This window comes from Drosophila persimilis, unplaced genomic scaffold (genome assembly GCF_003286085.1).
Source record: "Drosophila persimilis strain 14011-0111.01,24,50 unplaced genomic scaffold, DperRS2 tig00000191-arrow-pilon, whole genome shotgun sequence".
Lineage (NCBI taxonomy): Eukaryota > Metazoa > Arthropoda > Insecta > Diptera > Drosophilidae > Drosophila > Drosophila persimilis.
This window is the reverse complement of record NW_020825298.1, coordinates 7,997,742-8,017,686: the sequence shown is the minus strand read 5'-3', so window position 1 is coordinate 8,017,686 and position 19,945 is coordinate 7,997,742. Positions and strand designations below refer to the sequence as shown.

General features: G+C 46.2%; 1 protein-coding gene across 1 annotated transcript; it reads right to left on the bottom strand.

The window, feature by feature from the left end:
• Nucleotides 1-909: 909 nt before the first annotated feature.
• Nucleotides 910-19,638, bottom strand: LOC6588991 (protein bark beetle). Its single transcript, XM_002014917.2, has 12 exons — nucleotides 19,574-19,638; nucleotides 13,048-13,702; nucleotides 10,676-10,854; nucleotides 4,353-10,612; nucleotides 4,086-4,297; nucleotides 3,665-4,020; nucleotides 3,476-3,601; nucleotides 3,239-3,262; nucleotides 3,079-3,176; nucleotides 2,645-3,015; nucleotides 2,361-2,585; nucleotides 910-2,257 (listed from the first exon to the last, which is right to left on the bottom strand). Exons 2-12 carry the CDS (start codon nucleotides 13,573-13,575, stop codon nucleotides 1,196-1,198), a joined length of 9,441 nt encoding a protein of 3,146 aa, XP_002014953.2. The 5' UTR covers nucleotides 13,576-13,702; nucleotides 19,574-19,638; the 3' UTR covers nucleotides 910-1,195.
• Nucleotides 19,639-19,945: the final 307 nt, after the last annotated feature.

Here is a 19,945-nt window from a genome sequence, read left to right as displayed (position 1 = left end):
TCTAATATAATAATATATTTGACATCATATATGTATGTATATGTATTATCCATGATTATGAATACTAATGACATATAAATAGGTATGAAATGGGTCTTATTATTATAGACTCTATATAGAGTTATTTCTCCATTCATGGAAAAAACCTGCAAGTACATATGTATGTGTCTGTGTTTGCATTCGCATCAGAGAACGAGAAATGGACAAATGTTTTCAAATTTGATTCGCAAGTAAGATAAAGCTGGGCTATCGCGCGGCCCAGATGACGCGGCGGTAGACGAACAGCAGACCCGAAGACCCTGGGATCTAATCCAGAACTGGCACATTATATACCGAATGGTTAGTGGCCAAGATCTTGGCATTCAATACAGAATTGGCACGCACCTCCAGATATTCCTATTTTCCTTCATAGATTGAATATTTCAGTCTTAAGTTCAATTCAAAGGCAACGATTGAATATAATAGAGCGAAAATCTATAGTATCGATAGTGACAGTAGGGGTACTCTTACCTGTAATAAACAAATAGAATTGCACAGAAATATTCATACCATCAGATAAATCGTTTTGAATTTGAATTTGTTGTTCAATTCGAATTTGCTGAGCTGGTCACACTATTTCCAAACACTTTTCAGTGTTTGTAAACGAATGTATATTTTAAATTGCCGCTGGAGTCGTCGGGTCGTACCGCCTTCGAAAGGAGGAGGGAGAGCAAGAGGGAATTTGTTCGGTGGTTCAGAAAGAAACAGCCGCCGATATTGAATTGTTTGTCGGTTTGTGCCTTTTTGTAACTTTTTCCCGGCATCACTGGTCGCCACTGACGTCACAATTGAGCCACACAATCGTTATCGTTTTCATTCAAATTTAAATTTAAAAGTACAATACTTCCTTAAATTTAAAACGACTTCTTGTTCTCTTTTAATTTTTAGTCATTTTCTCATATGTTTATTTACAACAACTTAAGGCTAATTCGTATTTTGTTTGCTCTCGTTTCGATTATAATTAAATTTGGACTATAACTAATGGATGGAATGATCTAAGTATACCACAAAAAACAACGGGCGGGCGTCTTCGTCTCTCAATATCGATCGTGTCGGCTAGCATAATCTCGTTTCGGGTTCGTTCAATGCAAAACTAAAAACTAGGAAGTGAAGTGACGCTTAGGTGCAAATAGAGTATGAAGTGAAGCCAAACTCCTCACATAGCTGTCTCCAGGGGTTGACTGTGACTCCGTCCGTTCGTCTGCAGCGGCTGCAGTCCCCCGGAACCATCATCGTGATCGAAATCGGTCTCCAGCAGAGCCTCCGACTTGGATCGATGGTAAGAGTTGGTCACGGCCAGCGGCGAGGGCGTCGTGGGCGAGGACTCCTCGGAGGCCGTCTGGTAGACAGTCTTGGGCCGCGCCTGTGCCGTGGGCGCCGCAGGCGGTTGTGCCAACGGACGGGGTGTCCGGTAGTGTGATGTGGGCGCCTTGCTGCTTCTCACGGCCGTATAGTACGAGTCCGGACGCCGCATATCCTGTTGCTGCTGCTGCGCCGTCTTGGCAGCAGGCACTGATGGCGCCGGGCGGTACAGCGATGACTCTGTGGAGTAGTTGAATTGATCCAACTTCTGGTCGAAGGGCAGCGACTCGCCGCTGCTCCTCTGTGGCATGAAGCTGCTGTGGGAGCTCCGCTGATACTCTGGCAGATTCTGCTTCAGTTCGCTGAGGAACGCCAGGCCGGGTTGGCCGCGTCTGCCTCGTGACACGCCGCCCGTGCTACTTCCACCTGTGTCCGTTCTCAAAGGTAGGGTACTGGCATTGCCGTAGTAATCTGAGCCCACCTCCTCTCCTTCCGCATCCGTTTGATGGATAATGGGCGTGTCCTCGGCCACACTGGTGCTTATTGAGTTCGCTCTGGTTCCGCCGCCATACGTGGAGTTATCCCGGAAGCCCTCGTTCCGGTAACTCAACTCAAAGGCATCCGATGGCTCGAGGGCCGCAGCGGCGGCTGCAGTGCGTGCCCGATGGCCCGTGGCCTTGGAAATGGTGGCCACCTTGTGGGGGGAGGAGGACTGCTGGTGATGATCCTGTGGCGCATGCGCTGGCCTCAGGGCATTCTGATTCACGTACTCATTGTAGTGGGGCTTCTGTTCGTAGCCCTCGAAGCTGCCCGCCTCGGAGCTGAGGACACTCTTGTCCATGGAATCGATGGAACCGTTGGCCACCATCTGCTTGTAGTCCTGGCTCTTGGACAGAGTGCCATTGCTGGACATATTCTGATAACGATGATGATGAGGATGATGGAACCAAAGGGTAAGAAAAAACGAAACAAAAATCAACTTAAATTCAAACGAAAAGAAAGGGTTTCTGAAATCATACATAATTGGGTCGCCTTCGCAGTGATCCCTGGGGATCGATGCTGTTGAGACTCCGCAGACTCTGCCGGATGCTGTTCCTCCGTTGGAGGCGCTGCACATGACGATGCTTGGACTTGGCGAACCAGCAGAAGGCCACCAGAATGAGCAGGATGATGGCCAGCACAAAGGCCGAGATAATACTAATGGCAAAAATGTCAGCACGCCAGGACAAGGGATCAATGATTACCTAGGGAAAAAGGGATTCATGAATTAAAGCTCAGGATTCCCTCTGCTGAATAGACTTACTCGTGGATCCATTTCGCATATGAAACCCCTTTCCTTGGCACAGTCTTCCACCTCGATCTCCCCGAACACGAAGCTCGTGCAGCGCTCGATGTGATTGTAGTCCTGTATCCACACCTTTTCGGGATACTTCAGATGCCGCATCTGGCTCTGCAGATACTTCCACAACGTGGTCTGATCCGTTCTGATAAACGGCATCGTGGAGTTCTCCGAGCGACAGAAGTCACGCGCCTCGTGGAAGGTCATTGGCGCCCCAACATAAATGAAGCAAGTGTCATGGACCAGACCCCAGCCCGGTGGACATTTTCCATCCAAAATGGTTTCATTGTTCATTTGGAAGGGCACGGCCAGCACTTCCAGCAGCATGGGATCATCTGGAAGGCATTCGAAGGGTTAAATATTCTTCAAAAAGGAGATATTTTCATACAAAAGCTAACCTGATTTATCTTTGATGCGTGACTGTACTGAAATAGTGTTATTGTAACTCCAATAGTTGTGACGGGCATCGATCCTCGAACTCCAGGTTTCAAAGGTCCTAGGGGTGAGATTTATACATTAGCAGGGGTTCTTAGAGGGTTTTTTATAGGTATATCTTACCTGTTTTCATAGTCAAAACTCATACTACAAATAGACATAGAAGAAAAATAGATCAAGGAAAGAAATTAGTAAAGTTCCCACAAAGAAGACCTAGAAGAAGAGCTCAGGAGTCGAGATATAAAGAAACTACTTATCGAATTATTTAGATATATAGAAAGAAGATTTCAAAAGAATAAAAGGACTAGAAAATCGACTCCATAGCCTTTTGCTTAAGACTATATTAAATCACATATTTACATGGAATTATTAACAGTCAGCAGTTCATAATCGTTCTCGTAGTTCTCAAAGATATTATCCACATATTGCTGACCTGCGGTGCCAGCCACAACCGTGGCCCTAGTCATCCAATTGGTGGCAACATTTCTGCAAAGAAAGGATACATTTTAGACAAACTTCTTTGAATATTATAAGCATATGATCGTTTACCTATAGAAACCATTATGGGCTGTGGTTTGATAGATCTGCAGGCGGACTTTCTCGAAACCAGAGACCTCCATGATGCGTCCGCCGATGTTGCTGTGGACATAGTTGTAGCTGAAGTTGGAGACCACTTGGCACAGTCTAATCACATCCTCGTAGCCAGCCATGTTCTGGGCAAAGTAATTGCGATAGAGCTCCACTTCCTGGTAAGGAGACGACTGGCGTCCTTCCACGTAAAGAGCGGGACGATTGCGATTCCTCATAAAGAGATTGTGATGGATGAAGCCTCTCAGGGATGTGGCGGAGCCACGCGAGTCAGCGCGAATGCGTAGCCCGCCCTGGTTCTCCAAAAGGAGGTTGTTCTGCAAGAGGAGAGAGAGGAAGAGGGATCAGATATTGAGCTGGTTCAGTGACTAGTTTTACTCACCATAAAGTACATGGAGTTCATGTTCTGCACATCCAAATTCAGGGCCGAGGCGCAGGTGGAAAAGTTGCCATACAACTGGCGACAGTTCTTCTCAATACGATTTCCAATTAGGGTCAGTGTGGGGGTCACTTCACCCGCCGAGGCATAGCTAACAGCACCCTTCATGGCACCCGAGATGTGTGTATCCGTGATGTTGTGCAGGGCATCGCGATCTGTAACAAATCAAGGGTTAAAAGTGCCAATATATATGGGTATTCTAGAGCTTACTTTGTCCCAAAGTGGAGATGGGCACCGTGACCACTTCCGCTATAAAACCATGGGTTTCTGGGGCGCCACTCGCCACCAGTTGGAGACTCATCGTAGGTCCTTTGGTCTTGAAGAAGGATCGCTGGTTGCCCGTATCCGATTCGATCTTCCCCAGATACGTGGCCGTCACATTGTAGATATCGCCGTCGTACAACTTGATAAAGTCCGTCCTGCCGTAGAGCTTCGAGTGATTGAACAGATTGGACTGAAGCAGTCGGAATCCAATGGGTTTGGCGCGGAAGGCAGACGTGAAGATCTTCACACAGTTGACCGGATTATTGTCGTACTTGTAGTAGATGAGCATGCGTTCTTCGATGTCCAGCACCTTCTGGGGATCACAGATGTCCACCAGCGAGAAGAGTTTGTAGGGAAGATCGAGATTTTTCAATGGCGAAAAGCTGGATTCATCGCTGTCGCGTCCCTCTCCAGTGAGCGAAACAATGCTGATGCCTGTTCCCAGGGTCTTGTTGATGTTCAGATGATTGAGATTGAGCTTGCCACTGGGCGCAATCAGATTGATGCCGTGGTTGGCCGAGTTCTCGATGCTCACGGAACTTATGGTGGGATTCTTGTGGATGGCCTGTATGGCGGCTGCCTTGTGATTGTGCAGGATACCCGCCTGCTCGATCTTCACGTACTCCAATTGACTTTCCCTCAAAGGAAGACGGGCATGGGAGCGAGTGTTGTGCAGACGATGCTCGTATTGGATCTCCTCGAACTTTGAGTTGGCGAAACGTACCCCTCCCCAGTAGACCTCATCGTCGGCCACACTATTGCAGCTCACGAAGACATAGACATCGTCCCACTTGCACTCGTGACGGTGCCCGTAGAGCTGACCATTCAGCCGCTCTGCACAGTCCTCCATGCGCTCTTCATCGCCACGACACTCCAGGGGCTGCACCCAGGACCAAATGCGAGTCAGCGAGTTCGTGTGGAACTCAATGCGCCTGTCGTGGCCATAGTAGACATTCAGTGGATCGAAGCCCAGCTCCCGGCACACGACCTGGGCATTGCGTTCGGTGAAGCGACCATCGCATATGGGCACCCACTGCAGCGTCGTGTGATTAAAGTACTCCAGGAATCCCTCATTCAGGCCGAACAGTCCGTCCGCCTCCCCCGTGCAGTTGTTGGCACTGGTGCACAATCGAATGGAATCGAAATCGGTGAGAGCCGCACTCATATCCTCCAGGGCGCGCTTCCGGGGCTGTGCCTCCACCATGGACTCGCGGGTGGCGTTCCGGAAGGGACGCATCACAATCGGCGACTCCTTGTAGCCAATGGCCATTAGAGTTCCAAGAACGAGGATACCCACATTCGGCTCAAACTCCATGGTCACGCCGTGATTAATGGTCAGGGTTTTGCCAGGCATCACTGTGATATCCGACGATATGTAGTAGGGAGAGCTCTGCTTGAGCAGCGTCAGATCCTTGTAGACCCTGCCGCCACGATACGTATAGAGATCGATCTCCTGGTCCTGATTGAAAGGCACCACCACGGAGACACTCGCGTCGTAGCTATCCTCGATCAAGAACGGCTGATATATCACATCCGCATGATCGTTCCAGTTGTCAAAGTCAAAGATCTTGGACTCTATATGGGCGGTGTCCCTGGTGCCCCACCAGTTCTCTCGGGCCTCAAAATAGTTGTTCAGTCTGGCGGATCTGACACCCGCCACCAGGTTGTAGTCCATGTCGTTCTCTGATATAAGATTTCGATAGAGTCTCACGTTCTGGACACCGTCCAAACGGATCACTGCGGTGGGCAGACGATGCTGTTTTCGCAGCTTCCTGACGGCCTTCAGATAGTGATGTCTGTAGTCGGCAGTGAAGGTGACAATCTTGTTGCCCTTGAAGCTGTTGTATTCTATGCTGGCGGGCACCTGTCCGATGATTTCACTCAGCGAATCAGCCTTAAAGAGCAGCACAAATTTCGCGTTGTTCGATTCAAAACGATTATTGTCGAATTTCAGACGTTTCTCCATGCCATCGAGGGCTATCAGAGCGTTCGGACAATTGTTCTCCCTGAAGACATTCGAGGTGATATTGAACACGGTATAGTGGCCATGAACGGATATGTGAAAGTCGCGATTCCGCTGCCAGGTGCTGTTCCCAAAGTAAATGGAGTGCGTGAAGTTCTCGTTGTACTGCCAGACGTAGGGCAGTGCCACCTGGAAGCCCCCGTGGGTGTTCTGCTCCACGGTGGTGTCCTGTATCACATAATGGAAGAGATTGTTGGAAGAGCGCAGATCCTTGGACATCTGACGGATGCCATGACCGTTCTGGGAGATCAAAGAACCGTTCACGTGGATGGTGACCTCTGAGAGATTGCTGGATATCACGTCCCAAAAGGGTGACCGAATGAGAATCGCCTCGTGATCGTTGTAGCTCAGTTCCGAGTTGATCAGACGTATGGATTCGTTGGCCTTCCGCAGATAGTTCTCTCCATTGTCCCCTATATAGCGGTTATAGTAAATGCCGGTTATGCCCCTCAGATTCTTCTGGATCTTTGTGGATCGTATGAGGAGGGTGGGCACTGGTCCGCTGACAATCCGGTTACGTATGTTTTGAACGGGTGCCGTGACTGTACTCAGCATAAGGACAGCTCCACCCAGGGCGTGTAGGCCACTCTCGTAGTAAATAATGATGCCGTAGCTGCTGCTTGTCACGGGGAAGACATTCAGGTCGCGCTTCACCTGCCACAGATCGCTCCTTATATTCTCCGTTCGTGCATTCAAGATGCTGATGCTCTCCGTCGACAGATTGTGTATGGGATTGAGGAGTTGTATGCCTATCACGTAGCCCGCAGGGCACTGGACCACAATCTTCCGACTGATGGACTGTCCCAAGAGCTCCTCGGTGCGAATATACTTGTGCTCGAAGGTGCCCAGATCGATGTTGGCTATCTCATGGGGCAGCAAATACGGATCGTAGTCTGTGTCGTAGGCGTTGAAGTCCGTGGCCATGCTGAACCATCCGCCGATCTCCTTCTGATCGAGTGCTGAGATCACCGCATCGTGGGTGATGCCACTGCCACGATTCTCCTTGATGATGGACCCGGAGATGCGGAAATCCAACTGCTTGAAGCTGATGCCGCTGCCCTGATTGCCAGAGAACTCCGAGTTCTTGATGTTGTTCACCGACTTGCCGGCATAAATGTCCGCATAGATGATGCCCAGACCATCCTGAAGATTGTTCACCACTCGCACGTTCTCCAGATTGTGACGGGCATGATCCATTTGCACGGCCGGCCGGAAGGCATTCGTGGTGTAGTCGAAGAGTCCTGCTTTCTCGACGGTCACATACTGAAGGTCTGCTCTCTCCGCGAGCATGCTGAAGCGTACGCCCGCCCAGGCACCCTCGTAGCACCGCAAACCCACGTCGTTTTCATGGCTGCACGTGTTCTCGAACTCGTACTCCGCCCTGCACTTTGTGACGTCTTTATCCTGAAGTGTGCACCGCACATTGGCCACCAGGATGTCCTCGGAGGTGCCTGCACTCGGCAGCTGTGAGCGAAGTAGTCGCCAATCCTGGGGATTCAGGGAGTAACCCAATTGGTGGCACACCAAAGCAGCGTTCAGCACACTCCAGCCATAATCACAGACCGTGCCCCAGCGCCCCTTGATGTACATCTGTAGCCTTCCCTCATTGGCGCCCGCACCACCCACAAGACGCACCGGAATCCTGGGGACACCATCGGAGGGAATGACCTCCGTTTCCATGTCAATGGCCTCCGTTTCGCTGTCCAAATCGACGGTCTCCGTATCGTTGTGCTCCCCAATGATGGTCTCCCTTTTGAGGGTGAAGAGTATGTCGTCGGGTCGGCGACCTCTTGCCTCCAGTTTGCCTGCCACCATCATGCCGACACTGGGCTCGAATCTCAGCGTAGTTCCTGGCTGCAGAATGAGCTTTCCTCCTGGCCGAATGTTGATGTCCTTGGTGACCGTGTAAGTGCCGGCCGGGACCATATCCTGGCCATCCACCTCGCCCCCGATGACATCGCTGCCTTCGTGGAAGAATCGCGGCACCACAGTCGACACAGTGATCATGGCAGTGGATCCAGGATTAGAGCTGTGCAGCAGGTAGGGAATGTAGTTGATCTTTGCCAGATTATAGCGATCATTGCGATGGAAGAGTCTCGCATAGATGCGGTTCTCGTCGGTGTGTCCGAGCCAGTTGCAGGTGGCATTAATGATCTTGCTCTGGTCCGTCAGCTGTGAGCCAATCTCGTACATGGAGTCCAGATTGTGGAGGATATTCCGGAAGATGTCCACATTGCTGGAGCCCACAACCACGGGAGCTGCCACCCGGGATCTGGGATTGAGTCTGCCCGCACCGTCAGAGCCCTCACTGCCAGCAATCAGCGGTCCAAAGGCCTCCGTAATGTTGTTGCTCCGCACGAAGTTCCGCGTGAAGAGAATGTACTGCACCTCTGCTCGGCTGTAGGGCGACAGACCCAAGGACACCACGTGGACACCACTGTTCCGCATGAAGTAATTGCTTTGAATGATTAGCTTTACGGGGAAATAGTTGAACTCCGGATAAATGTAATCGTTGTTCACATAGAGACATCCGTAGGAGCCAAAGCGGAACACGTTGAACTCGATCCGTCCCTGGAGATTCAGGGCGGGACTTAGGTTTATGGAGTTTGCTTGGGAGTACTTGAACTGATTGTGTCCCAGCTGGAGCTGCATGTTCGGCAGACCATTGGCCGTCGCCTGGTAGCAGGACTCGATGAAGACATCGTTCTGCTGGCTCCCGTTGAAGCTGTTGCCGGTGATGTTCACCCAAATGGGGCGGCAAAAGTTGCCATGGAATACACCCGTCTCCAGGTTCCCTCCTATCTGGGAGTACTCCACCACGCTGGTCTGATTGAAGGGTATGTACTCCACTCGATCGATTTCCGTGGTGTGATTCAGCCATGTGGCCACTCCATAGCCCTTGTTCGCCGTCAGCGCTGACCGCGAGATGTTCCTGTTTCCTCCATAATACGTGATGTTCACACCGGCTCCATTGTTGAAGCTGATGTTGGAGCTGGTGATGTTCACATCTCCGGCACCGCTGGTCACATGCACACCCGCCACATGGCCATTGCCGGAGACGGAGCTGCTGTGCACGTGTATCCTCGAGCGGATGTTGTCGATGGCCACGCCACGGCCGCCATTATCCTCCACCGTGGATTGGGAAACCTTCAGGTCGTAGGCCACTGAGTCGCCGGAGGTGATCCGGAAGTAGCCATTCATCTCCTGCCTGGCATCGGCACGTATCCGGACAAACATCTTCTCCCTGGTGGTGGTCACACTCTGTGGCCGCGTGGAGTTTCTCGCCTGCCACTGGAACAGCAGTCGATCGTTGGTGGAGGCTCCGTCGTAGATCTCCACGGTGGCCGTCTCGTTTTGCATCATGACAAAGTGCTCGAAGTGTAGGGTCAACAGGTAACCGGGACGCGTGAAGAAGTATTTGCCGCACTCCTTGGCCGAGCCGGCATAGTATTTCTGGGTGAAGGACAGTGATATGGGGTACGTTTGCCCCGAGGTCGTGGGCAGCGTGCAAAAGTCATAGATGCTCGCCCGGTCCTTCCGCTCTGTGCCGCGCAGATCGTGGCCCACATATTTGACACCATCTGCCGCATTGTCCACAATCGAACAGCCGTCGAGCTGCACCAATCCCTGGCTGGAATTGACAAACACTCCGATGCCGTTGCTCTTTCGCACGGTGACATTCTGCAGGTGGAATCCTGCCCACGGAAGGGTGCTGTTGAATCCCGTGTAGGCCGAGTGACTGATCACCACATGCTCCATTTGCGGGGGCAAACCCTGGACCTCTACAGCGGATTTCGCACTGAAACCCTCGCCGTTTCCTGCTCGTATTATGTCCACATACTTCAGACGTGATTCCGAACGGGCAGCGTACACGGTGTTGTCCCTTCCCAGGGCCTTTGTGGATGGTGCATTATCGAAGTAGATGCCACGCCAATGTCCCAGGGGCTCGGCATGAACCGGCTGGCACTGGACACCCAAGTCGTTGTGGTAATCGCAGGCTCCGGCTCCCATCTGCCGGGAGCTCCAGGCACAGTCCACCAGCTGGCTCTCTCCTCCCCGACACTTGGGCTGCTCGTAAAGCAGTCGCGGATAGTATCCTGGCGTCCTTTCCACCCAGTTCCAGAAGCGACCGCCTCTATAGCCCAACTGCTTGCAGGCCACACCATAATCGGCCAAGGTCCAACTGGAAATGGAATGTATTTATTACAATGATATTCGGGACTTTTATTAGCCTGTTTTGGCCTACTTTCTAGAGTTAGAGCACACTGATCGCCAGGCACCTTTGTGGTACAGCTGCAGTCTTCCCTCGACGGGAGTGGGTCCATCTACCAGACGTATGCCCTTCTCCTGGTCATCGGGCAGCTCCATTTTATAGTTTGCTGTATTGCTTTGGGACTTCAGCACAATTCTTTCTGTTGGGGTGCCCTGGAAAGGAAAAAAAAACCATTAATAACAATTCGAAGCTGAGAAGAATCGGAGTATTGGGCCAGTAAAAGTCTACAAACAGTAAAAATATATCCTTTAATTCTGAAAACTATGGAGTACACAGATCCAAAGGAAACTCAAGCTATTATCCAGTTATATGGATAAATATATATAATATTTAAGGAAATTACAGAATTTATTGCGTTACAAGTTAAAGACCACTTTTCGTTTTAAAAATTGTAGTAAAATATACAAACAAGTCAGGCTTAAAAAAATTAGGCAATCTATAGAAAACTGATTAGTTTATTAAAAAATTAAAATTAAAAAAATTTTATTATTTTTTTTTTTAACGTTTGTGGAAAAGTTTTAAAAACCAGGAGACTGGAGACACGCCCTCTATATGTAAGGGATAGAAGTTATACTTTTTATATAAAATTCTCAATAGATATTGAAACCAAATAAATTCTGAAATTATTCCAATTAAACCCATTTCTTTCTAGGGTAAAATGCTCATCGGACATGGAATATTTAAGACTTATCTCGCAATCTTATGGTAAGATTTTATTTTTACTACCTTTAATTACCTTCCCAAATATTTGTGTTTCTTCCCACCAAAAAAAAAAAAGCTTTAAAAACGAGTAATTTGCTTAGGAAAAAACTCATCAAATTATGAAAACGTGCGACCTCTGGAAACTGTATCTGTATCTCTGTTATTAACTCTCTTCGTTGACGCTTTTGTGTGGTTTCATTCCCAGTTGGCGCACACATTTTCACTTTTGACTTTTCTGCTCTCACGAGACTTGCAATTATTTTCATTTTCAATTATGATATCTTCTCGCCATTTGGCCTTCGTTTGCCAATGAAAATCATTTTGAAAAATACATAGTATACATCATCATCATCAATTAACACCTATGCTGTGTCTATCAAGAAGATCTTCAATATATGGAGAGATATCTCTTTTGAGACAGACAGTCGCCCACCCCAAGAAAAGTTAATTTTCTTTAATTAAAGACAAACACCATTGAACTCTTAACCCACAAAAGAACACATGACTCACGGCTGTTTTGCATATCCCCAAAAAAAAAATAAAAGTGTGAAAAAGTAGTTCAATATTTTTTGGAAGATCATCTCAAGAATGGGAGGAGCTCAGAGCTAGAGAGCGAGAGCTAATTTAATCATTTCCCTTTGGGTCTATGGTTTATGAATTTGTCAATTATGCGACTCCGACATTCACTTAAATCTAATTAACCCCTAATGACCCCCTGACCGCTGATTAAGCGGCTCTCAAAGAACGGAACAACATGCAAAGTGAATGCAACCATGGCTCTTTGATGTGAGAACGGTAATTGGAAGGAAGTCGTTTGTCGCCTGAACTTGGTGACCCACTTGCCACATGCCACAGCCACAGTCACAGCCCCGGCCATTGCGCATGCCCTGACGCCCTAACCTACCACTACTTGCGGCCCGTGCTCTCGCTCCATATGGAATTTGGATCTCCCCCTCTCGAACAATGTGTAAATCAGACAATCGCAATCTTATCGCCCCTCCGATAGAGTCAACATTGAGAGAACTCCGCTACGACAGTGGTGTGTGGGGCTTATCTATCATTTGGGTTACTCATTCGCCGAGCAGGTTCCTCTGATAGCAACAGGTGCCCCCTCGCTTAATCATTCGCAAAACGGTGCCTACAGGTGCCTACGGGAATGGTAGCAAAGTCGATTCGAGGAGTACCCTGCAGTTGGAAAATAGAACCATTCTTCAAGCCGCAACAAGAAGGCACAAAGATTTATGGATCGTAGAAGCAAGAAGATCTTAAACTCCCTTTAGACTTGCAAAAGAACCTTAAATAATTTGAATATAATACAACTTCTTTGGATTTCTATCATATTATTTTTGAATTCTATTATATTTTAAAGATATTAAAAATACTCAATATTAAAAGAAAAGACTTCAATAAGATATTTCTTTCCTAAAATCAAAGAAACTAAAGAAGAAAAGAAAAATAAAGAAACAAATTTTCCACTCAATCAAAAATATTTGAATTAAACCAAGAAAATCTACCTAATCTCCAACCATTCTTCCCACTATCCCATCAAAACCCAATATCTAAACGGAAAGGGTATAAATAAATAAAGACCACAATTTCAAAGGCCTCATTGGTATATTCCTTATATTCCATGCAAAACTTACCACTGCCTGGAGAACTCCCTTTATTTTGAGGCCCTTGGTGGGGGCAAACTCAATGGTGACCCCCGGCTCGATGGTCAGGCGTGCCCCGCGCATCACTTCGAGGTCGTCGCGCGCCAGGTACGGGCTCTCGCTGCGCCGGAGAGTGCGCTCGCTGAGGATTTCGCCACCCTGCAGCTCCGTGTACGATGATGTCAGCGGGACTGGCGTCGACAGAGGCGTCGGCGGCGGCGGCGTCATGGTGGCGTCTCCCGAATGTGCCCTTGTGGCGGGTAGAAGTTGTGTGGCGCCATCGAGACTGGCGAACTCGATATCATTCTCCTGCAGCAGCTCCACCTCCGTGTCTGCTGGGGGCAGCCCCTGTTGGGGCTGTTGGGCGCGACCCAGTTGGCACGAGGACAACAGCAGCAGGGCCCCCAGCAGCAGGAGCCATATGTTGTTGCTGCCCCATTGTGGGGCAGTGGGCGGCAGGCAGTGTATTTGTTGACTTTGTGATTTGTGACAGTTCGTTTTATGTCGTTGCAGCTTCATTTGTGCATTGTTTTTATATCACTTTTCCTTATCGTTGAATATCGTTTAATTTCGCGTTAAATTATTTATTGCACTAAACTATTTTTTTTACATATTTTCCATGGCAGTTGGATTGTTGTTTAAAAAGCTGGATGGAGTAAAGGGAATAAAATATATAATTTTTTTTCTTTATAATTTTTGATTACATTTAACTGAAATATTTTTTATTTTTCATACACTTTCATATAATTTACATATTTTGTTGGGTATTATTTTTGTTCATATTTTTATGGTTTCGTTATCTTATTTGAACTTAATTTGTAGCTTTAATTGTTTTATTTGATAATTTGAACGCTTTTTAAACTTTTGAATGTCGTTTAAACGTGTATTTTGTGGCTTCTCAATTGCATTCGATTTTTTTCTTATTTTCTTTATAATTTATTTTCCATCGAAAATTTATTGTTTAGTTTCAAAATAATTTTAAAAGTTTAGTCACACTTTCTGTTAATTGTCATATTAATTTGTAAAAAATGTTCCTTTTTTATAAAGGAAAATCACATAAATAACTTTATACGTTCAATTTTTTCGGCTTTTTTCACCGAATTTTCTCTCAAAGTTCCCTGTTTTCTTTTTTTCCCTAACTATTTTTCCACTTTTTATATTAATTTATATTTCCATGCATTCTTCCATCAGTTAACACCTCACAACATTCTCTGCTGGGGAGCTCTATGTTTTTCCTCTCGAAGATTTCCCAACCGAAACCTGAGAATTTTGTGGCAAGAGGCCGTCGTCGTCTCTTGCATTGTTAACAACTCTGATAAGCCGCAACGGAAAACAGGGCCCGAAAATATTACCAATCCCACAGAAAAAGCCACAACACACAAATACCAATGCACTCCCCAACCCCCTTCCACTCCCCCCGCTAACCCACTCACGCAGCTTTTGTTTGTATCGTGCCTTAACAAAAAAAACGAGGGGGAACGTTGTGAGTTGCTGCGGACACCGCAACTCTACAGTTATACCCGATACTAAGTCAGTATGGCTCTCCTCCGGCAGACGCCGCTAATATTAAACGACACGACAAAGAATGCGTGCGAGAGAGACAGAAAATCAGTCTGAGCGTGACGTCGGGCGCTGCGTAGCCAATGCAAATTGATTTGTTCCTTTTGGCTACAAAAATTATCTGATCTGATCCAAATTCAGCAACTGGATAGATATAGTCATTCTCTATGATTCTGCGTTTTTAGTTTTCTCGAATCTGCAATATTGTGGATGCAACAGATTTTCGTCTTTTGTGGGGGCGGATGGGGATGGGGCGAAAATCTGAGATATACGTTTTATAGTGACATTTTAAAGGAGTGTGTGTACCAAATTTGGTTACTCTAGCCTTAATAGTCTCTGAGATTTGTGGTTGCCTCAGATTTTCGTCCTTTGCGGGGGCGGAAGGGGGTGTGGCGAAATTTGGACACGAAACGGTCAAGGTCCGATATCACAGGAGTGTGGATACCAAATTTGGTTGCTCTGGCTCTTATAGGTTCTGAGATCCTTGAACTCATATTTGGCAATTGGCAAAACCGACTATGAAACCTGTGTGTTAGAGTGAGACAGAGCGAGAAAGAGTGAAATTGTTTTCGTGATTCTGGCTGTAATAATTGTACGATCTGGTTCAGATTTGCACTTTAGAAGATTTAGTCATCTTCTACGATTCTGCGTTTTTAGTTTTCTCGTATCGTCGAAATTGTGGATGCCACAGATTTTCGCCCTTTGTGGGGGCGGAAGTGGGCGGGGCAAAGTTTTGAAATATTTTTGGAGCAGTGACATATCACAGAAGTCTGGATCCAAAACATCGTTGCTCTAGCTCTTATAGTCTTTGAGCATTAGGCGCTGAAGGGGACGGACAGACGGACAGACGGACAGACGGACGGACGGACAGACGGACAGACGGACGGACGGACAGACAGACATGGCTCAATAGACTCGGCTATTGATGCTGATCAAGAATATATATACTTTATGGGGTCGGAAACGATTCCTTCTGGACGTTACACACATCCACTTTTACCACAAATCTAATATACCCCAATACTCATTTTGAGTATCGGGTATAAAAAACACGTCTATACGCAAAGAACCGTTAGCAGCGACTGTGACGACTGAGCTCCAAGAGGGTTTCCATATATTATATTACGTGCATTACAGAAAGAGAGACAGAGAGAGAGCGAGCGACTGAGTGGGGGAACAACAAGGCAGAGAGACAGAGAAAGAGATAGAGGGGGAGAGAGAGCGAAAGAGCGGAGTGGACGCCAAGCAACCGAACAAAACAACAACATGTTAAATATTGTAGACCCCCACCCCCCTATCGCTCACCAACGCTTTTATAAAATAACTGTAAATGTGTAGGCATTTCATTCATGCCAGAAAGAGAGCCACCGAATAAAGAGAGGAGCCAGAGCGAGAGCGACGCACGCACTGCAAGTATTTTTTTGGTATACCCTACCCGAAAGGGTATTACTGTTTTCCGAAGAGTTTTGTAAGGGAGAGAAGAAAACGGTTTAGAGAAGAAGTACCACTTTTAGGGCATACAAAATTAGACTAAAACTTGGAATAGGTTTTTTTTTTATACAGGAAGTGTGCTTCAAGTAAAGTCCTTTGAAATTAGATTACAAATTAATGTATGCTTCACAGAAATCGATCGAATATGAAGGATCGAATGGGAAATGCGATCGTCGATAGTAAAATATATGTGAGAAATTCCAACATCCTTAACTTCATAGCTAATAAACTCAAAATCATGTCATAGGTCCCTAGAAGATATCCGTCTCTTAGCAAGTATTTGTATACCTTAAATATAGTTTTTGCTAAAGATCAATCCAAATAAACTCCAATACTTATAGTTTAGGGAGTATTTTCATAGCTATAAAAGTTTGATCAATATTCTAGGGGAGTTTCCCCTTCCCAAATCATATAAAAGATCAATCTGCAAGGGTATCCGAGAGCTTCGTTCCTCGAGATCTGATTTTCCTCTGTTTTCTTGTTTCTACTGCATCTTCTCCTTCGTCTTCTTTGTGGCGTTACGTGTGCGTAAGAAAGAAGAAAGCATTTCCACCTCTGACAACTCCCCCAACTCCATCTGCACACCCCCCTACCCCCTACTCCTAGGTATCTTTTGGGGCAACCAGCATTTTACATTTATCGAATATGCAAAGTGGCTTGGAGGCAAGCGATGCGTGTGTGGATTGTATCTTTTCTTGGATGTGACTCAACTGCAAGCGATGCAAGTCGTTGACGTTGAACGTTGAACGTTGTTACTGCCGTTGCTGTTGCAGTGACTGCGTTTTGAAGTGCATTCAAAAGTTTATTGTCTGCCTTTTTATGGGTTTATTAACTTTAGTTTGGTTTGGCATTTTGCGTTCAACACAAAAGCCAAATGAACGTTAAGAGGGGGTCCGTGAGTGGGGCTAGGCCTGCTCTTACTCCTGACTAGTATTTTATGGCATGGATATGCATTTCTTTTTTACCAGAGTGACCATTAATTTTGGAACAATCTGTAAAAAGTTTTTAACAATCTATTAAGTGCTTTAATGGGACTTTTGGATTGGTATTAGGTGCTAAAAGCAATTCACTTTCTGATGAAATTAGTTAAATGACACAAAGGATATATTGATTGAACTTTTTACTTGAATCTTTGGGGTATTAATGAGGTAAATTCCATACATCTCTGTAAAGAGATCAGAAATCTGTTCCAAAGAAATTCAAGAAAAATATCCAAATACTTTAATAATTTTGAAAAAAATATCTGTAGTTCTTCAAAACTTGAAAGTTTTTCAAAGCCTCCAAGAAAACTTTATTACCATAATCCTACAGATAAAATTATCTTTTATCCCAACTAATTTTGTACCCTAATAACACCCTTGCAGCCTTGGTTCTATTTATTATTCAAATACTATCATATTTCGACTCTTGTAAAACCTCAAAATTCCCGTAGTTATCTTCTATTCCGTGTATTTCTAGTTCGAGCTTTCACTCAGTGGGTTGGCCATTCGAAAGAGTTTTCCTGCTGTGCGGCTGTTTTTGACCAATTTTACAGCAATTTAATTTAGTTTCCGTTCTTTCGGAGGTTCAACAACCCGTTGGACCACATTTGTGGCCACCATTCAATTACCTAACCAATTTTATGGTAGCTTGAGGCTCGTTCCCCGCCTCATCATTGTTCAATTTGCTTTCGCTTTGTTTCTATTTTGCTTTAAACTCGAATTTGCATCTAGTATTTGTTAGTCATTAGCCGGCATCAATGAGATGAGCGCCGCATGACTAATACAACCCACAATAAGTCACCTAATGCTATCTCTATCTTTATCGGTATGTAGTAGTATGTGCTCTCTCTCTCTCTCACTCTTTCATTCAGCCATTGATGATGTGACTTGATGCTTAAAATGGTGATAAGATTGACCAGCAAGCTTTTGATACCCTGCCGGAGTGAGAGGGTATATTGTGGGGGATGTTTTGTTTGACAAGGAAACCCTCTTCAGGAGGAAATCTTTTAATGACTATCTGGCTACCTTTCTGCATACATAGTATGCCTTTTTTATGTGAAAGAAAACATTTGGGAGACTATATAAATGTGGTTCTGTGTTACCTCCGAGAGAAGAGATAATAGTTTTGGTATATCATTGCCCAGAACATCGGAATTCGGATTGGAAATCTGTGTTTACTGTCGATATATGGCAATCTACCTTTAGAAAAGAGAATTTGAGCTAAAATCAAAAAATACTAGCTGTAGTCCTTCAATGCTAGAGTTTTGTATGAATCCTGGGTGCCATTTCTGGTGAAAATGCAAAAGGTTTCACATTTTACGAGATATCAAAAGCTCCAACTAATGGACATCCCTTGGTCGCAATACTTTTCTATACCTTAAACACTGTCTTTGTTTTTTATTATGTTCTATTATAGATATTTTTGTATCTAGGGGAATTTATGGGCTCCACCACAAAATGCACTGAGAATATCTATTGTACTATTTTGCGTTGCTGGTCACCTTATCTATAAGAACGTATTACGAATGATTGATAATGTCCGACTTCCTTTCACGTAAGCGAAATGAACTTTTAATTCCTGTAACCGAGGGGTGACGAGGGGCGAGGGGCGGCGCGTCATCGGCCTGCTTCCTATACACAATTTCCGATGAGTAATAATGTAGAACGGAAGTAACAGAGGAACTTACAGAGGTGCAACCTGTCTCTCTTTAGAAAAAAGAGAGGGCTAGAGAGAGGGCTAGAGAGAGAGAAAGGGAGCGAGGCAAGTGCAACAAAAACGTTGCGGCTGGCTGAACGCATTTGCACAGTTGAAGTTGCAGTTTATTGGCCACAGAAATTGGCATAGATGTTGGTGGATCGGATGTGGCAATTAGGCACTGAACAAAAAAAAACAACAACCGTCGTCCACAAAACGCAAGAAAGCGTGCAACGCGCCGAAGAAGAGGTAAAAGCAGTTCGCAGCAGAATTCTCAAGTTGGGGTCTCGAACAGCAATCTTTACACATGGCTGCTCTGAGACCCACTCTAGTCTCTACCAATCCATAGTGTTCCCCTCTAAGAATAACGAAAATATCTCGAGTCGAAACCAAAGCCAAGAACCCAATCTCTTTTGGCCAGAACCCGCCGTCTTGGTAATGCCTCTGTTTTTCTCCCTCTTGTAGGTTTTCTTTGTGTACTCCGCGCACTGGTATCTGGCACTGTGTGTGTGTGTGTATGTGTGTGTGTTTGGTAACACTTTTTGGCCAAGCCAATACCAACACAACCTCACTTTTTGGAAGCTTTTAGGCTTTTTTCACATTCGTGCACATGATATTTTCCTCAAATTGTTGAAGTTTTCACAGTTTTATACACTTTTAATTCATTATTTTGCATTTTTGTTCACAATTTCGATCGGATCTGAGGGCTTTATCGCAACGACGCTATTCGCTTTGGCGTTTAAGGCGCGGTCAAGAGTGATCTTTCGCTCGCACACACTCACACACTTACACAAAGCTCGAGTGTACGTATACGTATACGTGACAAGCTACTACAATGAAAAGCACCGTTGAGATCAATATATCCAGAGCGCACACGTCTTCTCGGTCGCGTCGTCGTACACCTTCTGAATTGTGGCCGAGACTTGAATTTGGAGAGCTCCGTGGAGCGCCGCTGAGCACGCTGAGTCGCCCCGAGAGGCGTCGCAGTATATTGTACACATGTATGTGCCGTAGAAGCTTTCGTACGGCCAGAGCGCAAAATGTAAATGGCTCGGAGGTGAGAGAGAGAGAGAGGTCTCTGGCGCTGCGTTGCTCTCGAGTTACCTTGGCCGAAATGTCATCAGTGGCGACCGCAGAGGCAGTGGCAGAAACCAGTAACAGC